This window comes from Boleophthalmus pectinirostris, unplaced genomic scaffold (assembly GCF_026225935.1).
Source record: "Boleophthalmus pectinirostris isolate CB_2022bp ecotype Guang Dong unplaced genomic scaffold, ASM2622593v1 HiC_scaffold_9, whole genome shotgun sequence".
Lineage (NCBI taxonomy): Eukaryota > Metazoa > Chordata > Actinopteri > Gobiiformes > Gobiidae > Boleophthalmus > Boleophthalmus pectinirostris.
This window is the reverse complement of record NW_026571541.1, coordinates 16,914,514-16,938,437: the sequence shown is the minus strand read 5'-3', so window position 1 is coordinate 16,938,437 and position 23,924 is coordinate 16,914,514. Positions and strand designations below refer to the sequence as shown.

The 23,924-nt window shown below is 39.9% G+C and overlaps 1 protein-coding gene across 3 annotated transcripts in view; it reads right to left on the bottom strand.

The window, feature by feature from the left end:
* Positions 1-23,924, bottom strand: part of schip1 (schwannomin interacting protein 1) — a 170,125-nt gene that overhangs the window by 21,112 nt on the left and 125,089 nt on the right. Inside the window, exons 1-2 of one of the 3 annotated variants that reach the window (XM_055166574.1) lie at positions 10,227-10,741; positions 7,406-8,110 (exon numbers count right to left, since the gene is read on the bottom strand). In XM_055166574.1, the coding sequence (XP_055022549.1) occupies positions 7,406-8,110; positions 10,227-10,235 (714 nt within the window). In that variant the 5' untranslated portion in view covers positions 10,236-10,741. Of the gene's footprint in view, positions 1-7,405; positions 8,111-9,256; positions 9,658-10,226; positions 10,742-23,924 lie in introns of those variants that run through there. The other 2 variants (XM_055166573.1, XM_020928709.2) reach the window with 2 other exon arrangements.

Here is a 23,924-nt window from a genome sequence, read left to right as displayed (position 1 = left end):
TCTTCCATTCTTCAAACAATTGCCTGAAATAATAACCACTGTTATTTTGTAGTGAGAGAAAAACTGGCTGTTGTGAAAAATATTCAGGTCAAGTTTGATATGGAGTGAAAATAACTTTACTTTTCAATCCAGTTTCTGTGAATGTTTAAATTCTTGCACTACATAACTTTTTGGTGGAACACTTACTTCTCTCCATGGCAATGGCATTGCTTTGCATAGAATCTTCCACACTATGGCATTAAACACATCTATCTCCATGGAGGCAGCAAGGAGGTCAAGCCAAATCACTCATAGTAAAAATGCATGATTTGATTTTTTTTTTTTTTTAAGCAATTAGCAACCTGCAATTTCATAATTCAAGATACAGGGTTAATGATATAGTGTGGATGGAAGATTATAGGTAAAACAATAACAACTAAATGGAGAAAAGCAGGTTGTGTATGAAATGGCCCTTGGACATTTTAACGTTTTTATTTACTTTATTAAATAAAAAGGGCCTATATTATATATGTAAATAAAACAAAACACAACTCTGGGTACATTTTTGAGGAAGTAACAGCATTTTAACTTGGCTTAAAGCTCACAAAAATCTTTTTTTTTTTTTTTTTTTTACATAATACATATAATATAATTTACTAAAATCAAAGCCTTACGTCAAGACTTAAGTATCATAAATGTCCAAAAGAAGAGAGCCATTGTGTATCATATGAGGAAATATTTGAATTTTGTAATCAATGTAGCCCCTTTTGCTTGTCTTGTTAGCATCTGTCAGTTGTATTTTTGCAGTACTGGAATGCTTATCTTGTAATAATTGGTCATTTTTCTCATCAGAAACAGATGAAGCTCATATGAATTAGAACAGGTCCTATGTCTCTCTCTGTCTGTCTCTTTCCCCACACACTTACAATAAAACACACAAACCTCAGTCTCATGAAGCAGGCCTATGGACACAGCAGGACCCCTGTGGTGCTGCAGTGAACAGGTTTTGAACATGGTCTGTATTTAAAATGCAGGGCCCTCTTCTCAGGCTCCCTCACACCCAAGCACACTCTATAATTAGCAGGAGCAGAGATTTGTTTCATGTTTGTGGCCACAGTGCTCCACCCTGTAAATACACACGCACTTTCATATATACAAAAGGCATATGTTTCAGAAGGTTGCAAAAGGACAAATGTAAAAAGGAGAAACTATGGATTCTATCATGGTGATTTTAGAAACTCAAGGTTATAGTTAAAAAATCTTAAAATATCCTGAAACAACTGCATATAAAGTAGAGCCTTGTCTTTGTTATGGCTTGCAGCATATAGAGAGCAATGAGCAGTGGTTTTAATGAGGACAGAGGTTTACAGCATAGTCCAAAGTGGAAAGTGAGCATTATAACAGTTGCATAACCTATTGCAATACTACTACTATTCAATAATTAGTTGAGTAGTTTTTGCTGAATTTAGCGCAGAATAACTAAAATCTAACTATGATCAGTTTCCTTATTTTATTTTAGAATTTCATGTGCTTTGCCCATTTGTCCTGAAAAATTAATACAAAATAAAAATATAAAAAAAAATAGAAAGAAATGTGTAAAAAATATTTGGAATGTTTACATTGTGAAGGAAAGAAAGTTACAGCCACTACAACATGACACATGAACTGGAACTAGACCATCTATTTTGTTTTTGCCAATTTCCCAGCAACCTCCTTCTATGCCCCTTTCTCCTCGGCCATGGCCTTATTTATACAGCCGGACATGGCAGTGTGGCTATTGTGGGTGTGTGTTTTTATAGTGATGCTGGGCTTTGTAGACTGACAGAGCTTTAACATTATGGTCGCCTTGTTGCAGGCTTCGACATAAATCGTGATTTCATTCACAGCGTGCTCTGCCACTCACAGCCCTGCTCTTCTGTTTGAGAGTTTTCTTTTGGGCCAGAGGGGCGCCAAGAAAATAAGCCCCTGCTGTATTCTAGGTGTGAGAACATTAGAGCAATAATATTTTGTGACAGCATGAGGATAAGAACAATTAGCAAGTGGGGAAATGTAAATGGCATCAGCTATGTTATGACCGCCTGTCTGTTATTGGTGGTCAAAACATGCGTCTTTTTTCAACGTTCCATCAAACCTAACAAGAACTAGGCTAAAAATATGAAATTAAGAGGTAGCCAACTACCTGCAGCTCCAGAGAAATTACACTTCATGGTTAAAATCTACATGTCACTTATTAAAAACACAGGGTGACAAAAAGGAAGAGTGAGTTGAGAAAATTTTTAATCATAATATGACAATATTGCCAAAATATTTAGTCACAGGGATCAGATCACGATTCAGTTTGTATCACTATTTCACCCATCCTTACGACTTGGCATCTTATCTATTCACTGGTTCACAAAACCTTGATCCAATCCTTCACTACTGACTTTTTATACAGTAAATTTATAGTAAATTTGAGGGCAGTCTATGGTAATTTATTGGTCACCCATTAACAAGAGCCACTATAATAACAACAAAAAAAAGTCTTGTAAACTTATTCTGCCTGATTAGTACAGTCAGTCTCTGGGCATGTCTCAGGATGAATCAGCCGAAGGGCGTGCACACACAAATATAAGTATGTGTACCTGGAGGCTGTGTCTTTACTACTATCTAACAAGCAAATCCAGATTTCTGATTTTTAGTGTTAATTGTTAATGACAACATTCTACACAAATGATTTAAAACTTCTGGCAACATCATAGAAACTGCAAATCTTTACTCACATTCAGTATGACCTGTATATCACTGTAATTAGACACAAATGACTAAATTGTACTTTGACACATGATAAGAACACATGACTGGTTGTTTGGACAAACACTGCACTTCCTAGGATCTACTATAAGTTAAGATATACAGTAGTTTGCATAAAGTGCTCCAAACAATCCGACTTCAGCTTTCACAGTGAATAGTCCTTATTCTCTGTGACAGAAACTAACTTATAAGGCAAGAGCAAGAACCATACCTTGTGTTCATCCTCTGTGTGGGTATAGCCTTTTATGGGGCTACTCCTGCCTATAACGTTCAAGTTTATGAAACATGTTCATGAAAAATACTGAAGTTAAATGTGTGTTTTTGATGGTACCAATTTGTTTTGCCGTTTAGAGTTCCTTTATTAGATTTGATGCAGCTTTAGTAGTAACTTTTAACAATGGCACACGTAAACCTCATGTACACGTGTATTAAAATCTATATTCAAATGAACATTACCACAAGCCATAGTAATATGCATTTTGTCCCTGGACAAAGGACAACCAAACATGAGGTGATGAGATTTGTGCTAGCTCCAACCTGCACTACCTATGGGTCAAACAGAGAAAAACAACAACATATGCAGACAGATCCACAGCTGGTTCTACTCTGCTTTATGCATAACTTTTCTCTTGGACACAGCAGAAATATGCACTATAATCAGAATCTGCAAGAACTTTTAGAATTTCGCTTGTGGGCATAAATGTACTACAATACATTAAAGTAAGACAGTGCAATACCTGAGTTAGATGCCCAACTTGCTGTAAAGAATCCAACTTTAAGCTGAGTAGTCAACCCTCCACATAAAACCAAAAAGGAGATTTCCAAACATGAGTTCACTGTCCAAGCATCATGACTGTAAAAGAGTCTATGGTGAAGGCTGACTGGGCGTGTGGTGTTTAAACTTGTACCACACTCGCTCAGAGCCAAAGGGGCAGAACCAAAACAGCAAATGTCTACACCTGGTCCAAGCCCACACTGTAACTCCTCCTACTTCCTGATCATGAATACCTCCCATGTATTCACTTCCTGCCACCATTACAGAAGTGCATACCCCTTGTTTTTATTTCCAGACTTGCTTTTTTTAAAAGAATAGTTTTTCCTATTCTGTGCCCCTTTTGGAATCACTTGAGAGTGTATTTATAGCAGCAGTTCCCCTCCTCTTGGCCTCTCCTACGTGGCACAGTCTGAAGGTGGTAGTTATATTGTTAGACTTCAGTGGCTGGACTCATAATCACATAGTGCACAGTGACGTGTATCCTTCTGTCTCTCCTCTGAATCTCTTTCAGCGATCTTCCCTTTTACTGTATCTCCTCTGTTCTGTGGTCTTGTAAATGTTCAATCTAATAATTTCACTGATTGCTGAGGTCAGTTTGTATTGCATATAAATGCTGTTTGCTCCTTTGGACTTTGGGAAAATTCGGTGCTTGTGTACAACTAATTTTACTTTACATTTATGTTATGCAAGCCACATTTAGTGCGCTATGTAACATTTTGGGTGAAGAGTCAGTCACCTCCTTGTCTCCACGCAAATGTCAGTCATGTCCAGTCAAAGCAATTACCTCTATGGAGACAAGGAAGTGGCAGAAAAACAAGAAAAGTTACATAGTTCACCAAAACATGCCAGTAATATTTGGAACCTAGAACATACAGACTTTGCAGACTTCAAGCTTCTTAGAGCCTAAAATTACATTGACTTTTGTCAATACTGGCTTAATTATACATATAGATTGGTCTCCTCATTAGCTTAAAGTTTGGATATGGTAACCTCTGAGTGCCATGTCATGCTCAGATGTGCAGAAAACAGCCAGTGACAACAGCCTGTACAGAAGAATGAGTGAGCTCCGAGCCTACCTTTTAAGCACAGTTTATACCTACAGGCTGTTTTTGAATCTAGACGGGGCAAATCTGGGTGTGTGCTCTGTGAGACTGAAAAAAGAATACCCTGCAGCAATGGATTTAATCACTTCCCAGCATGCACCTCAGCAGGTTTAAGAACAGCCGTGCGTGGAAAGTGACCCTCCCTCATTCTCACCTCTGGACTGTCTTGAAGGAATAATGTTATTGTTTAGCTTTGGGGGTGCACAGTTAATGTGAGGTTAGGATCAGTGTTACCTCTGGAGTTTTTAAGATCCCCAAGGGCCCCTCTGTGCCACGTGCCTCCAGAGTTCATTAGGACAAAATTACACACAGGACTTTCCTCAGGTCCCCTCCCTGGCCTCCACCCACAGCCGGTATGCAGATGTTGAGATTGCACTAGAAAAACCCCCTTTCATAGAGCGACCTGCGCTGACATGTCTGACTCATAAATATAAATGGAGTTTCATATTTTAGAGCATTTTAACCCTGACCTTAAGCAGGCAGTGGAAATGTTTGATTAAGAACCCACACAAAAGTCACCTCTGTCATTCAAAGCACAGATGTTTTAGAAGTTCAAATCAACCATGAATATTTCTCCCTGGTACCCTGAGATCAGACAGACCCACCTCTCCATGCATCAGCACTCTCACCACAAAGCCCAAATGGACTTTTTAAATATTTAACAAGGTTTAAATCCATTAGTCGTGTTTCTCACAAGTACAAACTAAGTCTGAAAATATAAGAGTTAAGTCAAGCAGGCAAAAAACAAACAAGCATTGAAAGGCCTACTGGCTGCCACTGACCGGGTTAGCACAAGGTCAATCAAAAAATGGTTCTTCTGAACTGTGGTGAAGAGGTCATAGAGGAATAAATGCCAGGCAAGATCAGACATGGAGAAGTTAGATATAAAGGTAGGCATAAAAGAGATAACACAGTAATATCAGTCTGGAAAAAAACATTTTCACAACGGCCGGAAGTTTAGGTTTGCAGAACTTCTGGTTAAATGTTTTCTATGGTAAAATATCTGTGGAAATGTCTCGCATATTCTCTACCAGATTAATACATCTGCCTGCCCCATCACCAAATCTTCAACCAACAAGGTCCACAAACGGTATACACGCTTCCATGAAGAATTTATCTATCAAGGTAAGAAAGACGAAAACTTCAACACTAATAACAACTAGCATTACTAAACCACTGAGCAAAACTAGCTTTATGTTAATGAATAAAACATAAGTAACTTTTTAACTCAGACTGATTCTACAATAAAATTAAAAATTGATTTCATGATGTAGATATTAGCATAGATACATTTGTGCAGTTCAAATGCTAGACATCTCTAGCATACCACAACTCTAGTTAGTTGCTCAGTAGTTCGCTAATGCTAGTCGTTGTCAGCCTTTAAGTTTTCGTCTTTCTTACCTTGATAGTTGTGGATAAATTCTTCATGGAAGAATGTATATCCTTTGTGAACCTTGTTAATTGAAGATTTGGTGATGGGGCAGGCAGATTTATTAAGCTGGTGGAGAATATGCAAGACATTTCCACAGATATTTTGCCATGGAAAACATTTAACCGGAAGTTCCGCAAACCTACAGCATGGGACTTCTGGACGTTGTGAAAAAGGTCTATGGCTCCAGTTGAAATAATCTGTGAAGCATAGTATTTAAAGCTTTATAAGATGTGAACTTAACATTTACAGCAAAATGCATGAGGACTTATCATTAATCATCATCATTATCATAAGTGTTAGGTCCTTACATATGATATCTGTTAGTGTTCATTTCTGATGTTGGTTTGACAAACACAATGGCCAGTCTTTACTTCTTCCCCAGATATCACTCTATCTAAGCTGCACTACACTAACAGTGACACTGGCACATATGGCTTTATGGCCTAGAACTGTTTGTTTCTTAAGATATCTTCTTTCCTTCCGTGTGCCCTCCTCTCACCCCCCACTCCTCCGCTGCATTCCTGACATGCCTCAAGGAGACAGAGGGGGCCTCCAGGCACAAAACACACCAAACATTTACAATGACACCAAAATGCCCATTGTCTTTGTGCACAGAGCATGTTACTTGAATACAAAAGAATAGGCAGAATGGTGAGCAGTGAAACTGTTAATTTTTTCTCTTACCCTCTAGGAAAATCACAAAGACAAAGACTTAAAATCAAATGAAAAGCACAGAAGTAGTTATTGTATTATATATGACTTGTGGTGTCATCATATTACACAAGGTTTCAGGATACTGGGCTTTCATAGTACTGTTACTTAAAAGCAATGAAGGCCTGTGCCTCTACTTAAACTGGTGCAACAGTGACCTCTTCTGGTGGAAAAATTACATAGCCACAACCCTCCATATGTTCACTGTAATAAAATAAGTTAGTTTGTATGTGAATTGGAATTTATTTTTAAACCTTTCTCTACACTACAGTTTGCCTTATTGTTTGAATTCCTGTATACTTTGTACTTCCTGTTTGAGTCTTGCTTCATTGCAGTAAGAACAACTCAATCTATATCCTGTCTGCCCCCTGCTGTCTCCATTTCCCTCCAGCTGGGTCTCCAGGCCTCATGATGGTCAGGGTAATAGCTGTGCTATAGCTTAGAGCAACATTAACAGACTAATCCTCACTTATTTCAGCCAACATAACCTCATGTTTGCGGAGCTGTCTGACACAGATAACTGTAGGATTAACAGTCACCATAGCATCTGAACACTGATACACACATCCTCACAGAAGCTTACAGAAGGTGTACTGGAGCATGCAGACTTACTGAGGTGTAGTTGGTTTTGCCAGTGGTGTAGTTATAGTTGTGGTTGAGGTTCTGGTTTTCCTGCTCTCTGCACTGCAGACCAGCCAGATGTCTCTCCAGAGCGGCCCAGTCCATGGTGGGCAGAGGCTCCTCCTCCACCCCCGGGTCCTGCCTGTACCTCCCTGTGTGCCCCCCAGTCTCTGCTGCAGCCCTGGCATAGCGGCTCACTCGGGCCTGCCCAGAGCTGCGCTGTGAGGACGTCTCTGTGCCCTCCTGTCCTGCTCCAAGAGGCTGCAGCTGGCTCCTGCGTGGCACAATCGTATTTCCATTCTGTTTAAGTTCCTCTGGGCTGGAGTCGCCTGAGGCAGTATGTCCACTGGAGGTCAGGGAGTCTGGCACACTCTTCATACCATGCAGTTCGTCTACAAGGCTGTGACTGTTCACGGTCTTTCTGTAGCTCCCCTCCTGATCATTGGCCCGATCACCACCTCCTCCACCCTCCTCTGGACCAGGGTGCTGTGAGGAACTGTAGTTACCTCGGTACTCGCTCTCCCACTCCTCAATCACCTTCTTCTTGTAGTGCTGATAGTCCTCGTCCTCCTCGTAGTCCTCCAGAGCAGCCAGGTCAATGGAGGGGGAGCAGGGCGTCACCTTGTTGGAGTTTGACTCAGAGCTGGAGCGACTGGAGGCGTCGCTGCCCAGGTCCATGCCATCCTCCCGGTAATCCTGTAGCAAAGACAGAAGGACAACAGTTGGACAAGGCCTCACAAGAGTAGGTCTACAGCATGTAAAACAGAGATGGCAACTTATGTGGGGAGGTCAGAAATGGCCAATCCAACAACAAAGCACATCCTGTTGAAGAGGAAACTCAGCTTCCTTTAGCAATGATTTTATCCACATTGCCTTATTTCATTAATGTTATTACAGCTTGGCTCACTTTTCACAATAAAACAACAACTGCTTATTATAAACATTTGTATTTCATTTCTTTCTTTTAGTAAGAACACATCAATGAAATCCAAATTAGGTTGGATTCTTTAGCCAAAGAAACATGGACAAAACAGGCAGTCAAGTTGCTTGCATCAGTCCATCCATTTCTAACCTTGACTTGAGCTCAACCATAGTAAATGATTAGTTCACAGCTAATGAAAATGTCAGTAGTTTACTACCATCACAAATCTCCATATGACACTGGCCCCTTCTCAAAGAAATCTGTCATTATTTGGAGAGTGGACCATTACAAAGATTCATATCACTTTTGATGGAAAGCAAAGAGTACTCACATGCCTACAAGTAAAATTTACTTGTAGGCATGTGTGAATACTAGCAACAATATTCTAACTACATTAGAAAGCAGTGAGAAGCACACAATTTTGTTTTGCAATGTGAAAAATATTATTGTAATATCTACATCATAAACCAGCAGCAATTTTTACAGTGAATACACAAAAATACACAAATTTTGAGTCACATGACATAGCTGGCTGAACATATTACGGTCATTATATAGCTCTTTTTCCTATTATCCTACTCAGTCGAATAACATGCAGTTTTTTTTTTTTTTTTGTTCTTTTCATTTTTTTTATCTGGACTACTGTGTTTGCACTAGGCTAGACAGAATGAAAGGGTGGATTACAAATCCCTCCTGAGATTATTTTCAGGAGTATGATGGGGTATGTCTTTGACATAAAACCCCCACAAGCCCTCGAGGGAAAGAAGGGGGTTTAGGGGCATATTTAGCACACAACTACTCAAGTCCCAGTGTTTACAATCAGATGTCTTAATAAAGACACTTTAGACAGTAGTAGTAGTCTCCAAGTCCTCGTATCTTGATCTTTCACTGTGTGAAACTACAGCGTAAAACCATCTTACCCGAGTGTTCATGAACCGAGCCGGATCACTACGCGGTCACCAGTCTGTGTGGTACGTGCACCAGCCTTTCATTCCCCTGTCTTCCTCTCTCCTCAACCACTAAAAGTCAAATAAAGTGCATTCACGAGCGGGCTCGTCCCTCGTTAAGACTACGGATCGTTTCACGCACACTCCACACAATCTCGTCGTCAGAAATCCTGTTCTTTTCTGGATAGTTTTCACAGATTCCAACAACACAAGCAGCGCTAACGTTGTTCCAGATATTATCGTGTAAACACGGCGGTCGAACAAGGCCGATTAAAAACAGTCTAATCATTTCGAGTGAACTGGAGTTCGTGAGGAGAGGGGTGGCGAAGGCGCTGCAAAAGAAACCCCGGCAGGAGACTGCGCGGTGCGTTAAAGCTTATCCGCTGTGGGATTAGCCAGTGCGCAGGCAGGCAGACCATACAGGCAGAACTCGGCCAACAAAATACATGCAAATTGACAGCTGCGTGGTTCCCCACCCTTGCCCCTGCCCCTGCCGCTGGGGTGCTTCGGGTGAATTGGGGGGATGCTTAATTTATGTGACTGGCTGCCCCCTCAATAGGGTATCTGAAGGGACGTACATGCACACGCCCAGGAATTGCGTGCAAGTGGAATTTCTCTATTGACAGTTGCACGATTACATCTGGAGTGACTTACGGGTAGGCTACTTAAAGTATGTTAATGCACTGATTCCGTTTTTGGTTAATGTATCTGCCCAAAAACGCAGCGTTTTATCATATTGCAGAGTCATTCAAAGGCTACTCCTAATGATGTAATGTTTCTAAAAAAGTCCCAAAAGGGAGGACGCGCTCATATCCTCCGGCAACGAGAAACGCCCAGCTATAGCCTACACCTTTAAGCCGTGACTTGGCACACTAGAACCCGTGTGCGTAAAATCTGTTAATGCAAGCTAAAAGTGGCCGGTAACACCGGCGTATTTACTTACTGTCATCATGTTGGCACCTTTCCTCGTTTCAAGACATGGTAACGAGAACCCCAGCAGCTACCAGCTGTAACGAGTGGCTTCACAGCGTTGTTGAGTTGACTTAAAGACGTTTAAAGTGTTTGCAGAGGCTGGTTTTGCTCCTTAGACGGAGAAATGACAAGATGCCGGTGGATAACTCACTGGCACCATTGCTGTGAGTGTCCGTCTGCCCACCAAGGAAGAAACAACAGAATGATAAAAAATATATATATTAAACGATCGTGTTAAAATCCCAGCAGGTCACCTCTGCCTCTCCTCGGCTCTATACAGCGCACTGACGCGTCAGAGGGAAATAAATAGGATGTGAGTTAAGTGCGTCCTCTTATATTGTAGGCTAGTTCACGCTCCGTCGCTCTCATCCAACCAGACAGCCTTAATAACTCCGCTATTACACTGGAAAGGCGACTCAGAAGAAGTGGGCGCAAGGAAAAGCGCTGCTCCTTATAGCCGCTCGTGGTGGTGACTTATAAGCCGCTGGTGTGTCTCTGTCGCAGCCCGAGGGAAGAAGCAGAGGAGAAAGTGACGAGGACAAAACAACGAGAGCCCAGCCTCCCTGCACCCGCTGACCTTGTGAATGGCAGCGAGGAAAAAGGGAGGGAGATTGATGAGGAAAAAGAGGGAAATTGGTAAATTATTAAACACACCCCTGGTTCTGAATTTAGAAGATGGTCACGAGGACGTCCATCCGAGATGTGAGAAAATGAGCTCTGAAGGTGTTCACTTGATTAATGAAGGTGTTAGACCAGAATATGGTAGTTTATATATGGGCTTAACATTATAAAGAGAGCAATTTTATAAGCTTTACAAACTACAACCTATGAGTGCACAGCTTCACAAACAAGAGACACAAAGCAAAACATTATGACCACCTGGATCCTTTATGTCTACTGCTAAAACGAACTACCATCTTAACACAACTTTGTGTTCAAACTATTTGAAGCCATGCTTAAGTGTTAGTTTGAAGCATAGCAAACAAGTCCTTCAGTGTCACCTGTTGATCTGTCGCCCAGCAACGGTGCATATTTGCAGAGTAAAAAAATGTTGAAAACTTCTTTTGCTGTAGGCACCTGTTGATGTTTTTCAGACAGGAATTATCAGAACAGTCGGGAACATTTACAGTTACTTCCAACCTGAGACCAAAAATAATGCAAAATGTCTGTTTGGAAAAGCTCTGTGGTCATCACACATTCATGAGATTGAGCCACTAACTTTTGGATGTGAGAATGCTGCAACCACTCACCCTCTGCTGCCCCATCAATTCTGTATCTTCTTACTCTTTGTGGACATACAACATGTGTTTATGTGATCCATTATGAGTGTATTTCTGTCATCTGTTGGTGGTCACAATGTTTTGCTGGATCAGTGTACAACACCTTATACTGCATCTACAGCACATGGTCGCACACACATGTCACACACAAACACACAGATGGCAGCTGCAGAGCTTCAGCACAAGTGGGGTTAACACCAACATGCCTCATATCTTCATGTAGCTTTCTGCTTCCTCCTCGAGCAGCTGCTGATTTACATATTCTAAATACGACATCCATTTAAAGTCAGTCATAACCCAGACTCTGCTACAATAGCACTAAATGGACTCTAAAGAGCTCACAAGTGATTTTTAAACATTTGCAGAATCAGTGACTGTTGCTATTTGCCACAGTTGCGATGGAGGCTGGGATTTGTAGTGAGTCACAAGCATGTTCAGATGTGTATCTGATTGACTGGTGGGAGCTGTTTTCATACTGGTACACTGGATGTATTATAGATGCACAAAGGAGTTGAGCCATGTAATAAGAGAGCAGGACTTCAAAGACCCCCAACTGTGTAGCTCCTTACACTATAGAGTTGCTCCATGGGGCAGCACAATAGGAATCTCCCATAGAGGAGACAGCAGGAGCTACAGACTCTGCTACAGACCACATGCCCACAAATTCAACTGTTGAATTCACAATCTCTCCATACCAATATACTATATTAAACTGTTAGTATGGTCATCCTCATGCAATAGGGCTTCATGAAGTTGAAACCTATTACTAAAAGTCAACAATTCTACTGAAATCCCTACTGCCTATAGAATTATTAATGGCCGAATACTATAGTTACTCCTACTTATTTGGGAAAATATACTCTAACAAATATACTGAGACAAAAAAAAACAAAACCTCAAGAGTTTAAAAAACAATACAAAACAAAAACTCACGATCCATCAAAATTCCCGATGGAAGAGGTGGTTGCAGAGTTCATATCTCAATATGGTCCACTCCAGGCAGCTGACTGTATCATGACAGCAAGGGGTGGTGCTTGTCAACCTGTCAGTCACCATGAATAACCAGGCATAGAGAGGCTTAACAGGGAGGGAAACCTGGTCCGAATCCTCAGGCCAGACTGTGCATGAGGAGTCTGTAATAAACAATCACCTAACCTTTCCAGTGTCAGTTTGATCATATCTTCAGCTGAAGTAGTAGACCTGTAAGTAATATTAACTTCACATTCAAAAAGAAAACAAATAAACAAAACCAATGTGCAGAGCCGATTTAGGTGATTTTCCCCAAATTATCAAATTAAAATGTATTACAAACTAATACAAACAAAGCTTTATGCATATATTTTTCATGTACATTTAGACTGCTAGAGATTTATGACCCATATGCTAAAAATATTGGTCGATATATCAGTCTATTCCTACTATTTAGGCTTGCACACATGCAACTAAGTAAAAGTGATACAGTAACTGCATTTAGAGATACAGATACAGATTTTCACATATAACAACATATGCCACCACAACACACATTTTTGGTCAGTTTGAAGAGAATGATGGTCTTTAGACAGCAACACCAGCAGGAGGCATTGAGTGCAGAGATGAATAGAGATTTCAAATTGTCAGAGCAGAGGCCTGGTATTTAACTGCTTGTTTGACCTGTCACTCTTCATAATATTACTGACCAAACATTTAATTCTTTAATCAGTCGCCAGCAAAAATACTAAAACCAATTTCCCTGGTCAAGAAAACTAAGTAAAAACACAGTGGATGTTTTGTATTCATGCTGATTCTAGGCTCATATTGTGTGATAAATATTTACAAGATTATGTGATTATGTGTGCATGACATGTTCAAGCCCCATGTTTATATTGGATTTCTTTATTAATTCCTCCCTTTGGTGTATTGATCCTCCTCAATAGCATATATCCAATTTCAATCACTAACAAGTGTGAAATGAATTTAATGTCATTGTATACAGAGCATCAAGGTCCAATTAACAGCTCTATTTTGAGGTGTATGCAATGCTTTTAAGGAAAAAAATACATATTTGTTTAATCTTGATTATGATAATCCCTAGTTTGGAAGCAACAAAGAGATTTCTTCATTTGCAAGTCTTTTCTTGCAGGTGTGGAGTCACATCACAATTCAGGTTTTATGACGATTTATGTAAACTTAGTAGCTTTAAATCGCCTTGAAGAAGTAACTAAAGTAATCTGCATCTTCTGAAAGTTCAGAGCATTGCTGAGGCTGACCAATAAGAGGAGTGGGTAGGAAAAGGTGCATTTGTGAAATTAGTGACTCAAGATTTGGTGATTTTATCGAAAGAGCATATCCTAAAGATATCAGATTTTTAAATTTATAGTTAGCTTTTTATTGCTATCTCCCAGCTTTATACTCAACCTAAAATATTACTAGGGATGTAACAATATCTAAATCACTTACTAAGATATTTTCACAATATGCATCTCACAATATGATATTTATTGCAATATTTTATGGTGGTCCACCAAACTGTAAATATGCTTTTTCCTTTTAAAATGCATTGAAAAGCTTTTGGTACTGTCATAATCCAAAAAAATAAGGTTTAATAATAACTTAATAACAGTTATTTCTTCATGTACACTGCACTAAAAGAACAAAGGATCATGGTCTATGTAGGTCCCCATTTTTTTTTTTTTTTTTTTTAGCTATCGCTGCCCCATAACTTAAGCAAAGAAACTTGATATATTGTGATGGTCCCTGATATTATTATGGGACTTTTGATGATACAATATCATATTATATTTTGGTTACTGTTACATTCCTAAGCATTAAAAGCAATAATTCTAGCTACTCATGCAAAATCCCAGCTCAAATCTGGACAAGGGCCCACCATGTTGCCCTAATCACCACAAGGGTTTATGAATGACACATTTCCCCATGACAAAGACAATTAGTACTATTAGGAGTACTATGACCTTAAATTCTAATTTGAAAAACCATTAGGCACAAAAACAACAGGCAAGCAACATGCAATTACAGACCTCCAAATTAAACTCCCCTTAAGCAGTTGGAAAAAGTTCACCAACTTGTTAATAAAGTTTTGAGCAGAAGACCGCTGTGAAGATGGTAATGGTGCACAGGAGAAGAGGCCAGGGCTAACTCTAAGGCCATTTGGTTCACAGCACTGACTCTCATTAGAGCAGATAGGGAGGTGTGTAATCTGTTCAATTAGTCCAGTCTGAAGAGGGGTCCAGAGGGGAGCAGAGGTCCAGGTGCACTGTCCCACACACCATTTCTATAAAGCACATTTTAGATCCATGCTTGTCCCATCTCAACTATCTCACTATTCATTTGAACTTTCCACACTCCAAGGTGAATTTTGGGTCAGCCTTTTGTGATTTCAGGCATACTTTGAGTCTTTACGCTGTTTTTGCAACGCAGCAGAAGCACAGAAGTTAAATAGTCCGAAATAGATAGACTTGGAAACGTGTCATCCGCTAGTACCCTGAGTAGCCTCCCCGTGTGCCCTGTCAGCACTCTCCCCCAGCAGTGGAGATATGTATCCAGACTGTCCCATGAGCACCAGACACGCAATTTACTGCTCCCACCAAATTGGATCAGTTTTGTGGCTTTGTCCGCACCTGCGTCACCTTCTCTCATAAATGGCTAAACATCAAGGTCTGGGGGCTATAGGAGGAGTAAAACTGAAGGAGTTGATTTAGGGGCATATTAAAGCAGGAAAGGGAAGACTTGGCGTGTTTTGTTTTACTTTCGAACATAAACAGAGCAAAAGTGAGAAAAAAAAAAAACTGCTATTGGAGTTACAGGTTTCCATAAGCCCAGAATGCGTGCCGTTTGACCTCTCCACAGCCCTTTGGAATGTTGTGGGGGTTAAAGCCACTGTGACATGTGATCAGCTAAGATGTGGTTGAGGGACAATTTCTCTGTTTAAGGGAAGTAGAGCTGGATACATTTCAGACTTTGATATCTGAATGCCGCTCACCCGAAACCATGCACATATACCGTGGCAGGTGTCAGCACATTGTCAGGTTCTATTATTTATGCTCGCCTCACTGTCAGCTGTGAGGTACTCAAGCAGGCTGGATATGGTGCCCTATGGAGAGGGCAGGGGAATTTTACTGGATTGTTAGAGCTCGTATACTAATATATTCACCTAAATGCATTAATAAATTGAAAAAGATTGAAAAGATTGTGCTTAAAAGTTAACTCTTCTAACACATACCCAGAGTTGTGTTTTATTTCATTCACACATGTTTGAATACTCCTGCATTATTAGGCTATCTTCATCTCCAAAGCTCAAACTGCTCTGTTTCACCTTGTGATGTCATGAAGCGGTAGTTTTCAAGTTAGCCTCTACCTTCTACCTTTAGTTCAGTAGAGATGGCCAATTACAGAGGTGACATTTTCCTTATAGCGTGTTTTCAATTTGAGAGAAGAACTCAGGTTTTACATGTTGAACATGTGTGAATGAAACAAAACACAATTCCAGGTATGTTTTTGACAAGTAAACAACATTATAACTGATCAAAAGATAGTGTAATATGGGCCTTTAAATAGAAAACAAATTTCATGAGCTACTTTGTTTTAAAGATATAAATTTTATGCTGTATTATAAAACTGATAGGGACAGTGCATTTATATCAAGGTAAGTAATAAAATGTTATCTGATAACATGGAGAGGTGGGAAAGGGTTGTTTAGGCAAAAAACAGCCTTGGTACAAAAATGGACATCTTCAAGTGGTTGGCTGCAGGTTCCACAGTGACAAACCCCCATAAGGGCTTGTATCAGACCTCCCTCCATTATGGCAAATTCTCAATGAACCTTTTGTGTCATCCTTATCAGCACTGGAGCTATTCCCCCTCATTTTTCTGGGCTTTTTCTTCTTCTTTCTTCCCATCTCACAGGCTCCTGTATTTCAAATGCTCTGCACAGCTTCACAGACAGAGGCTGAGAGGCTAAATAGGCATGAGGGCATCGGGCCCAAAGCTCTGTGGCTGAAAGCAACCACCAGAGAGAGGAGAGGAGGGAACATCAATGGAATATTTAGAAAAGCAGCTCAACAAGAGGAATCAGACAGCAAATGGACTGTAGAGAGTGTTGAATCATTCACAAGGCAAACAACAGGCCCAGGCATCAATACAGCTGACAGGTGAAGAGACTGTGGAGGTGTTGTTAATGTGGCTCCACTGGTACTCCAGAGCCGACCATTAGGAAAAGAACATTTCACTTCATTTTGTTGCTGTGTCTGACACTGAGAACATTGTTGTGTAATTAAATCTGACAATGGCAGAAACAAAATTTTTATTATTTTTTGAATACTGCTTTTTAGTTAGGGGAAAAGACTACATGTCCTACACACTGAGCATGGCTGCTTAAAAAACTAGTTGCACCCAGTTGATGATAGGAATGCACCAATGCAGCTTTTTCTGTTTTGATACTGATATTGATACTTTTGACTTAACACAAACTGCATATGGTAAATAATTTTTTTTTGTCATTGTTAACATTTAAAGTAATTAGAACAGCCAGTAAAGAAGCAAAATATGCCAATTTACAGACCAAAACTACTGACACTGACTGAACCGTTATCTTGGGGCCAATACCCAATCTACCAAAATTTTGAATATTTGCACTGGTATCTGATACCGGTGTAGTATCAGTGCATCCCTAAGTGATAATGTCTGCAAGTATAATATGAACACACAATTAAGATAAATTTCAACACTTAACCTTTGCCTCCTTTATTTCTATGGAGGCTATACAGCCTATCTTGGCATGTCATCGTAATAAAAACAACAACATTCATTACAGACCTCATGTATTTTACAAAATATCTTTCACTTTAATCACAGCACTTCTTGACACTTTTATCGTCCAAATTAAAAAGCGCTGGATGTGTATGTGCGTGTGTCATGTAGGAGGGTGAGATGAGGTAGGAGGTAAATACAGCGTGAAAACGTCACTTTATGCAAACATAGTGCAATTTTAATGGCCTCCCTGGTACTTAGGCAGCTCCTATTAGGTAAGGAGAAGCAGCCAGGGGAGGGAGGGAGGGTGTAGGAGGCTTTTTAGACCACTTTACTCTTTGAAGCTGTCAATTTGAACCATGCTTCTGCCATCCTTCCTCTCTCTTCTGCATCCTATCTCCTTTCACCTCAGCTCTGCTCATGCATGTTATCACTAAGCTGGCAGCGACGGGAGGCTACAGAGAAATCTTTATGCCCAAAATGCTCCCCTGGTGGCATCCGAGAAGCCACCTATCCATCTCCATTTTCACCAGCACGCGCTCTGCAGCTGTCCTCCTCTCTCACTATACTGTTACCATTATGCCATTATCTGTACATCACCACATCCAAGCCAATGTGTGCGTGCCATAAGTAATGACTTCCTAGTGATGGGTAGCTGTGTCTCCTGAGTCATATAACCTGCCTGATAACACAGAGAGCTTCAGACAGGTTTTTGTCTTCGTCACTGACACCTTCACCTCAAGCCTAACAGAATTATTGTGACAGAACAATGTACAGGCCTGCTTTGGCCCTTACAGCACATAGGTGAGCAGAGTGTACAAAGCTGCTGGATTGTTTTGAACATGTTTTTGTAGCTTCTGTTGTCAAGCTTTACTAGATCACAACTTGTTTTTAAAGTTCCTGGTGTGCAATCATCTGCCAAACATGGTCCAATGAGGGACGGTAGTAAATTTTGTAGAAATCTGGTTACAAAGTCCTAGTTGGTTTGATGTCCACCAATATAAAAAACATATACCTTAATTCAATCCTGTTAACCCTAGTACATTTATGGCAGTACAAACAACTTTGTCCCCTTGTTTGGCTGCCACAGACAACAGTCCATTCTGCAAAGTATGTTTTTATAGTTTTCTAAACTATAATTTCAACACAATGTCTACTACAGTTCAGAAGTGAATACATGCTTGGTGCTGAAAACCTATTGTCCGTATCTCCTACTGTATATGAATATAGAGAGCACATGACCCTAAACAAAAGAGAATGTATCAGCATATTGGTTTGCTGAAAGCAAGAAGCTCTCAAAGATTCATGTGACTTTTTTACACAATACTGTACCCAGCAAGGGGTAAGAGATATTGTAGTACATGATTTAAGGAGGACATTGTCACAGTAGTGGTGATACAGACTTTTTTAAAGAAGGATGATGCAAACATGTTCTAGACAGAGAAACTTTGTTTTTAAACTTTTGGCTCTGACTTTTACTCAACATATTTCCAAGTCTTATTAAAGAGAGCTATAATCAGGACTAATTACAATCTGCATGAGAATCCCTCAAAAATAAAATAACTGCTGGGATTGGGCCAGAATAATAAAAAGATAGATGGTCCTGGAATGTCAAACAGGCAAATTACATCATCCAACCCACTACACAGTTGGAGATTTATCAAAAATTTAGTGAAATCCATTGAACGAGCTGAGTTTTCTTCTTAAAACCTTTCTCAGAATTGTAATCATGACAATAAGGTCACAAGAGTAATCCCTGCCTGCTAAAATGTCACGGCTCTGACACGACTCCCCACACGCTGCATCACAACAACACACCATCGATCACACACTAATTAGGCCTGTATACTCCAGAACATGCATGTGCAGAAGCACCACACTGACGCATGAAAACATCACTTTCAATTAGGCACTCAGCGGGAACTGGTATGAGAATTTGTATTTTGTCCAACCCCTGCTGTATGGAGAGCAACATAAAGACAGTGAAAGATTGGTGTGGGATAATCAGATGTAGTCATGTGGTACATTTTATTTAGCTCTTAAGTATGTTTCTGAACTAAAATAATCATGAACATTAAAATCCAGTGTGCCTTTAAACTCTTAAAATTTGAATTTTTTTGAAAAGTTGATGATTGTTTGGGGCTCCCTCTCCTTTTTTTTTTTGTTTTGTTTGTTTATTAATGTTTATACACCCACAGACAATACCTCACTCTTATTACTGGGGAAACATTTTAACATCTCCTCTAACAGTGTTTGTGTTAATAAGTGTTACAAGTCACCATGGAGAGGCAAAATTAAATCTCCACTTATTGTGTTTAACCTGTTCACTTATGTAATTGCTGTAATTAATGGATAAATTGGATGATGAGAAGCTCCACTAGTTCAAAAATTATCTTTCAATATTTGACCCTGTAGCATTTTACAAATCTCATAAATAGCAGTGTGTTATTTAGGCAAAGGTCGAAATAAGTGTGACTCCCCACTGTGTCTGTGTTCTTGTCAGCACTATAGGATCTCATAAGAAGGCATGATTGATGAAAGTGGCTGCAGTGACATTATTAAATGAGCCAAGTCATTAACATTTTAACTACCTGGGTCGTGAGGCTAAAATGAAGGCGACACTAATAAGAAGCTATATGTTCAATCTGCAAGATGGTATTTTCTTTCCTCCCTCGTAATACCCTATATCACCTGTCTCTCACCAGCCAATCACAGCCTGCCACCTTTGCCACTCAACCAATCACCTTTCAAGCTTTGGATACTTCAACATCTGAGCAACAGAGCCATGAAAATACAGAAAACACGGCGGATCTTATGCCCCTGATTGTATCGCTGACATCTCTACCTAACAGAATCTAAGCGCAAAAGTTTGTGTAACTAACAAAAGTGGTAACACCTGATAATAATGTTATATTTTAATAAGCTGTAATAATGCCAGACTAAAGAATTGAATCATAATGGACAAATAGTTTATGAAGAATGATTTTGTTGCTTCTCTAACCTAGTAGTTACTATGCCTGTATCATTTAATAAACTATTTGTTCATAATTTATTAAGGATAATTAATGTGTTGCTATTACAAAGTGCCACCCAAGAAACTATTAATGCACATCTCTCTCATTCTCTATTGGTTTTAAAGAAATATATTAAAAAACTTGATTCATTGTGCTATGAATGTGTTTCCTGCCCTTGTCACACCTTCTTTCACCCAATTACCTGGACAGTTTTCCAATATAGGCTTAGAGTGTGCTGACTTCGAAACACATTATCTATGCATCCACAGAGGATAACAAACAACAGCTTATTGCTCATAAAACTCACATAGCTTATAGCTTGGCACACATGCATTAAGCTGTACACACCCTCCTACACAGTACCAGGATTCTCATTCAATTATCGGCATGTATGTGCAATTCAAAACAGCTTAAGAGACAGAAAGCGCATTGTAAAAATGAGCTGTGAAATCTGGGCTCCATCACCGTAGCTATCCCTGTAACACCAAGCACAATTACCACCCCCGTCTGACTCTGCCACCCTCAGACAAATTGATAGGTAGATTAGTTTTGCACTTGGCTGGTTCTGGCTGGCAGGCAGGGTTCATGTCACTCGGCTCTGACAAGTCCATCGCTACATTTGGTCACCACCGTAGACGACCTCATTGGCTTGGTGGCAGGACTGGCATCATTCTGCCTTTTGCACAGTGGAAATACAGAAATGCATGGCTGGGCAGGAGAAATGTGTATGATGTGAGGGTGAGACAAAAGAGTGATAGATGGAAATAAGCATGTGAGAATGGAGAGAAGCAGGCAGCCATACAATAGATTTTAGCATGATATATGGAATGAAAAATCTAAATCATGCACCATCAACATAGTGCGTATAGTTAATAGTATTTTACCACAAGAAAGTGACAGTACAATTTACATGTGCACTGCGCAGCTTTTTTGGCAGAGAATTTGCTTGTCTATTTTTTTCATTATTTGTCTCCAAAACCAGAAAAAAAAAAAAAAAAAAAAAAAGGATAACGAGTCAGTTTTTGATTTTGTGCTTATATGAATAATGGAAAAAAACAGCTGTTTTCTGTTTCTGTGACTTCAACTGTGATTTTGGACTTTTGCGACATATATGGACTGAACCAGGACTAAACCAGGTCTAAACCAGGTCTAAACCAGGTTTAAACTGGTCTCAGTCCTGGTCTCAGTCCCAGTCTCAGTCCCGGTCTCAGTCCTAAACCAAGACTAAACCAGTACAAAACCAGAACTGAACCAGGACTAAATCAAGACTGAACCAGGAGTGTCGGGACAGGCAAGGAGGTGTGCCCGAGTAGACTGTCGGGTGATCAGGAAACCGGGACCAGACCGGGACCAGACGGGGACCAGACCGAGACCAGACCGGGACTGAGACCGGGACTGAGACCAGGACTGAGACCAGGACTGAGACCAGGACTGAGACCAGGACTGAGACCAGTTTAGACCTGGTTCAGTCCTGGTTTAAACCTAGTTTAGACTTAGTTTAGTCCTGTTTTAGTCTGTATGTGGTGCAAAAGTCTGGCATCGCAGTAACGGAAAAGGGAAGCTGCCGTTAACCGTTTTTTTCCATTATTCATTTAAACACAAAATCGAAAACTGAAAAAACAAATCATTATCCATTTTTTCATTTTGATTTTGGAGACAAATAATGAAGAAAATAGTTGTTTTTTCATTTTCTTATTTTTGGTTTAATTTAGAAAAATGAATGAACGAATGATACATGGATTATTCATTATGGGTGTTTCCATTGCTCAAAAATACAGTAATTCCTTCTGAGAACAGGGACGACTCTCCACAGATCTGAATTGTAATGTACTGTAGCGCTGTAACCTGCTTGTCTCTCTTGTGATAAGTAAGTTTAATCTATGTGAAACATTCTAAACAAATAACAGTAACATTTATGGAGAATAATATTATAGGTGGCGAACTTTGCACCTTACGCATTGCACCTTTAAGTGTATTATTATTATTATTATTATTCCTTGGTAGTAAAAATTATATTTAAAAGAGATTCCGTTTTTCCCACTGTCTTCAAGAACACATTGTGCTTTTGACTGCTATATAGTTATAATTTATGACACCCATAGATTTTTTTTATCATGTGGATGTTATAGTTTGAACATTTTAAATCACAATAATAATCTAAAACAACTTGCATTATCAATGTAAAAGTTGAAATGTGAAGCCATTCACTAAACAATCATATAAACTCAGTTCTTCCTTTAAATGCCTGTTTCTGTGTGCTGTGCTCTGGTCCCAGGACAGACAGGTGTAGCTGCAGTAGCTAGTATTTCACTGTTATGTCTCTGAGCTAAGAATAGTCACTGGAACACTGACTCCCTCAGAGAGACTAACCCCATGACCCCCACTCATATATGCACATCTAAATGTGTAAACAACATCTGTCACCACATACACCATACATTTTCTCTTGTCAAACCTCCTTATATTGATTACAGTTTTAATTAGTACCTATATGTACTACTGTCCTGTTTCTCCAGCAGCACCTTGGGGCCCTGGGGGACATCTTGCTGCTTGGTTGTCAGGCAAGAGCCCCCTAGAGATGGGACACATGACAACACCCTTCCCCTTGAAAGACTGTCCTGGGGAACAGGGAGATTTACGGGAGCAGGAGAGAGGGATAGTAAGGAAAAGAAATAAGAAAAGAAATACAGAGTTACAGACTTCAGGGTGATTCAAGCCCGCAAGGTAATAGACAGGAAAGTAAAGCAGGCCTCTCCCAAAATTTCTACCAACCCCAGTTCTTTTCTGTTCACAGTGATATATTCTCAGATCATCCCAATGGAAACAGAGCACACATAGAAGCTATATTGTTCACTTAATGTTATCTCTCCTCAGATACCCGGTTCAGAATGTGGGGCAATGAAACTTTATTGAGTGAAGACAAAGGAGTTTTTGTTTCAGGAGTCGGTTATGTTCTATAAAAACTGAAGGCACTGTTAAACTGATCAGGTAAAACATTATGACCACTGACAGGTAAGCTATCACAGGTAAATGAAATGACAAACACTACTGCTACAATGAATACAGAATGAGACTTGTTAGGAGATTTCCTTCTGCTACTTATTTTTTGCAGTTCATGTATTGTACATTTAGAATAGTTTTTTGGTATAAATTTGTTCTTGGGTTATTGTCAGTGGTATAAATTTCAGTTTCATCATTTATGGTCTATAGTTACTTCAGCAATATATTGTGCTTCAAAATTTGTTATCATGACAAGCCTAAGGTTACATTTATATGATGATGTCTGAACAGAAGACGCAAAAGTGGCGTCAAGTCTTCACTTTTTATTCCGTGTTTAGACGAGCATTTTTGGGAGGAAATCTGTGGGCATACAGTGACGCTGGTGATGGTGAACGTGAAGTGTGTGGAATTCGATTGGGTATGCTTGTACTTAAAGCAACAAGGGCATCTTTGGACATACGGAAGTTTTCATGCCACACATTTTCATCAGCTAATCCTTCTACAAAGTTGTCCCTCCATCGACTGGTTCTCCCAGGTCTCGCCCACAGTATCTCTGCATATTCTGTACATTTGTTGGGATGCCTCCTATAAGTTTATTAGAGCTGCCAGAGCAGCTTGAAGGTCTGA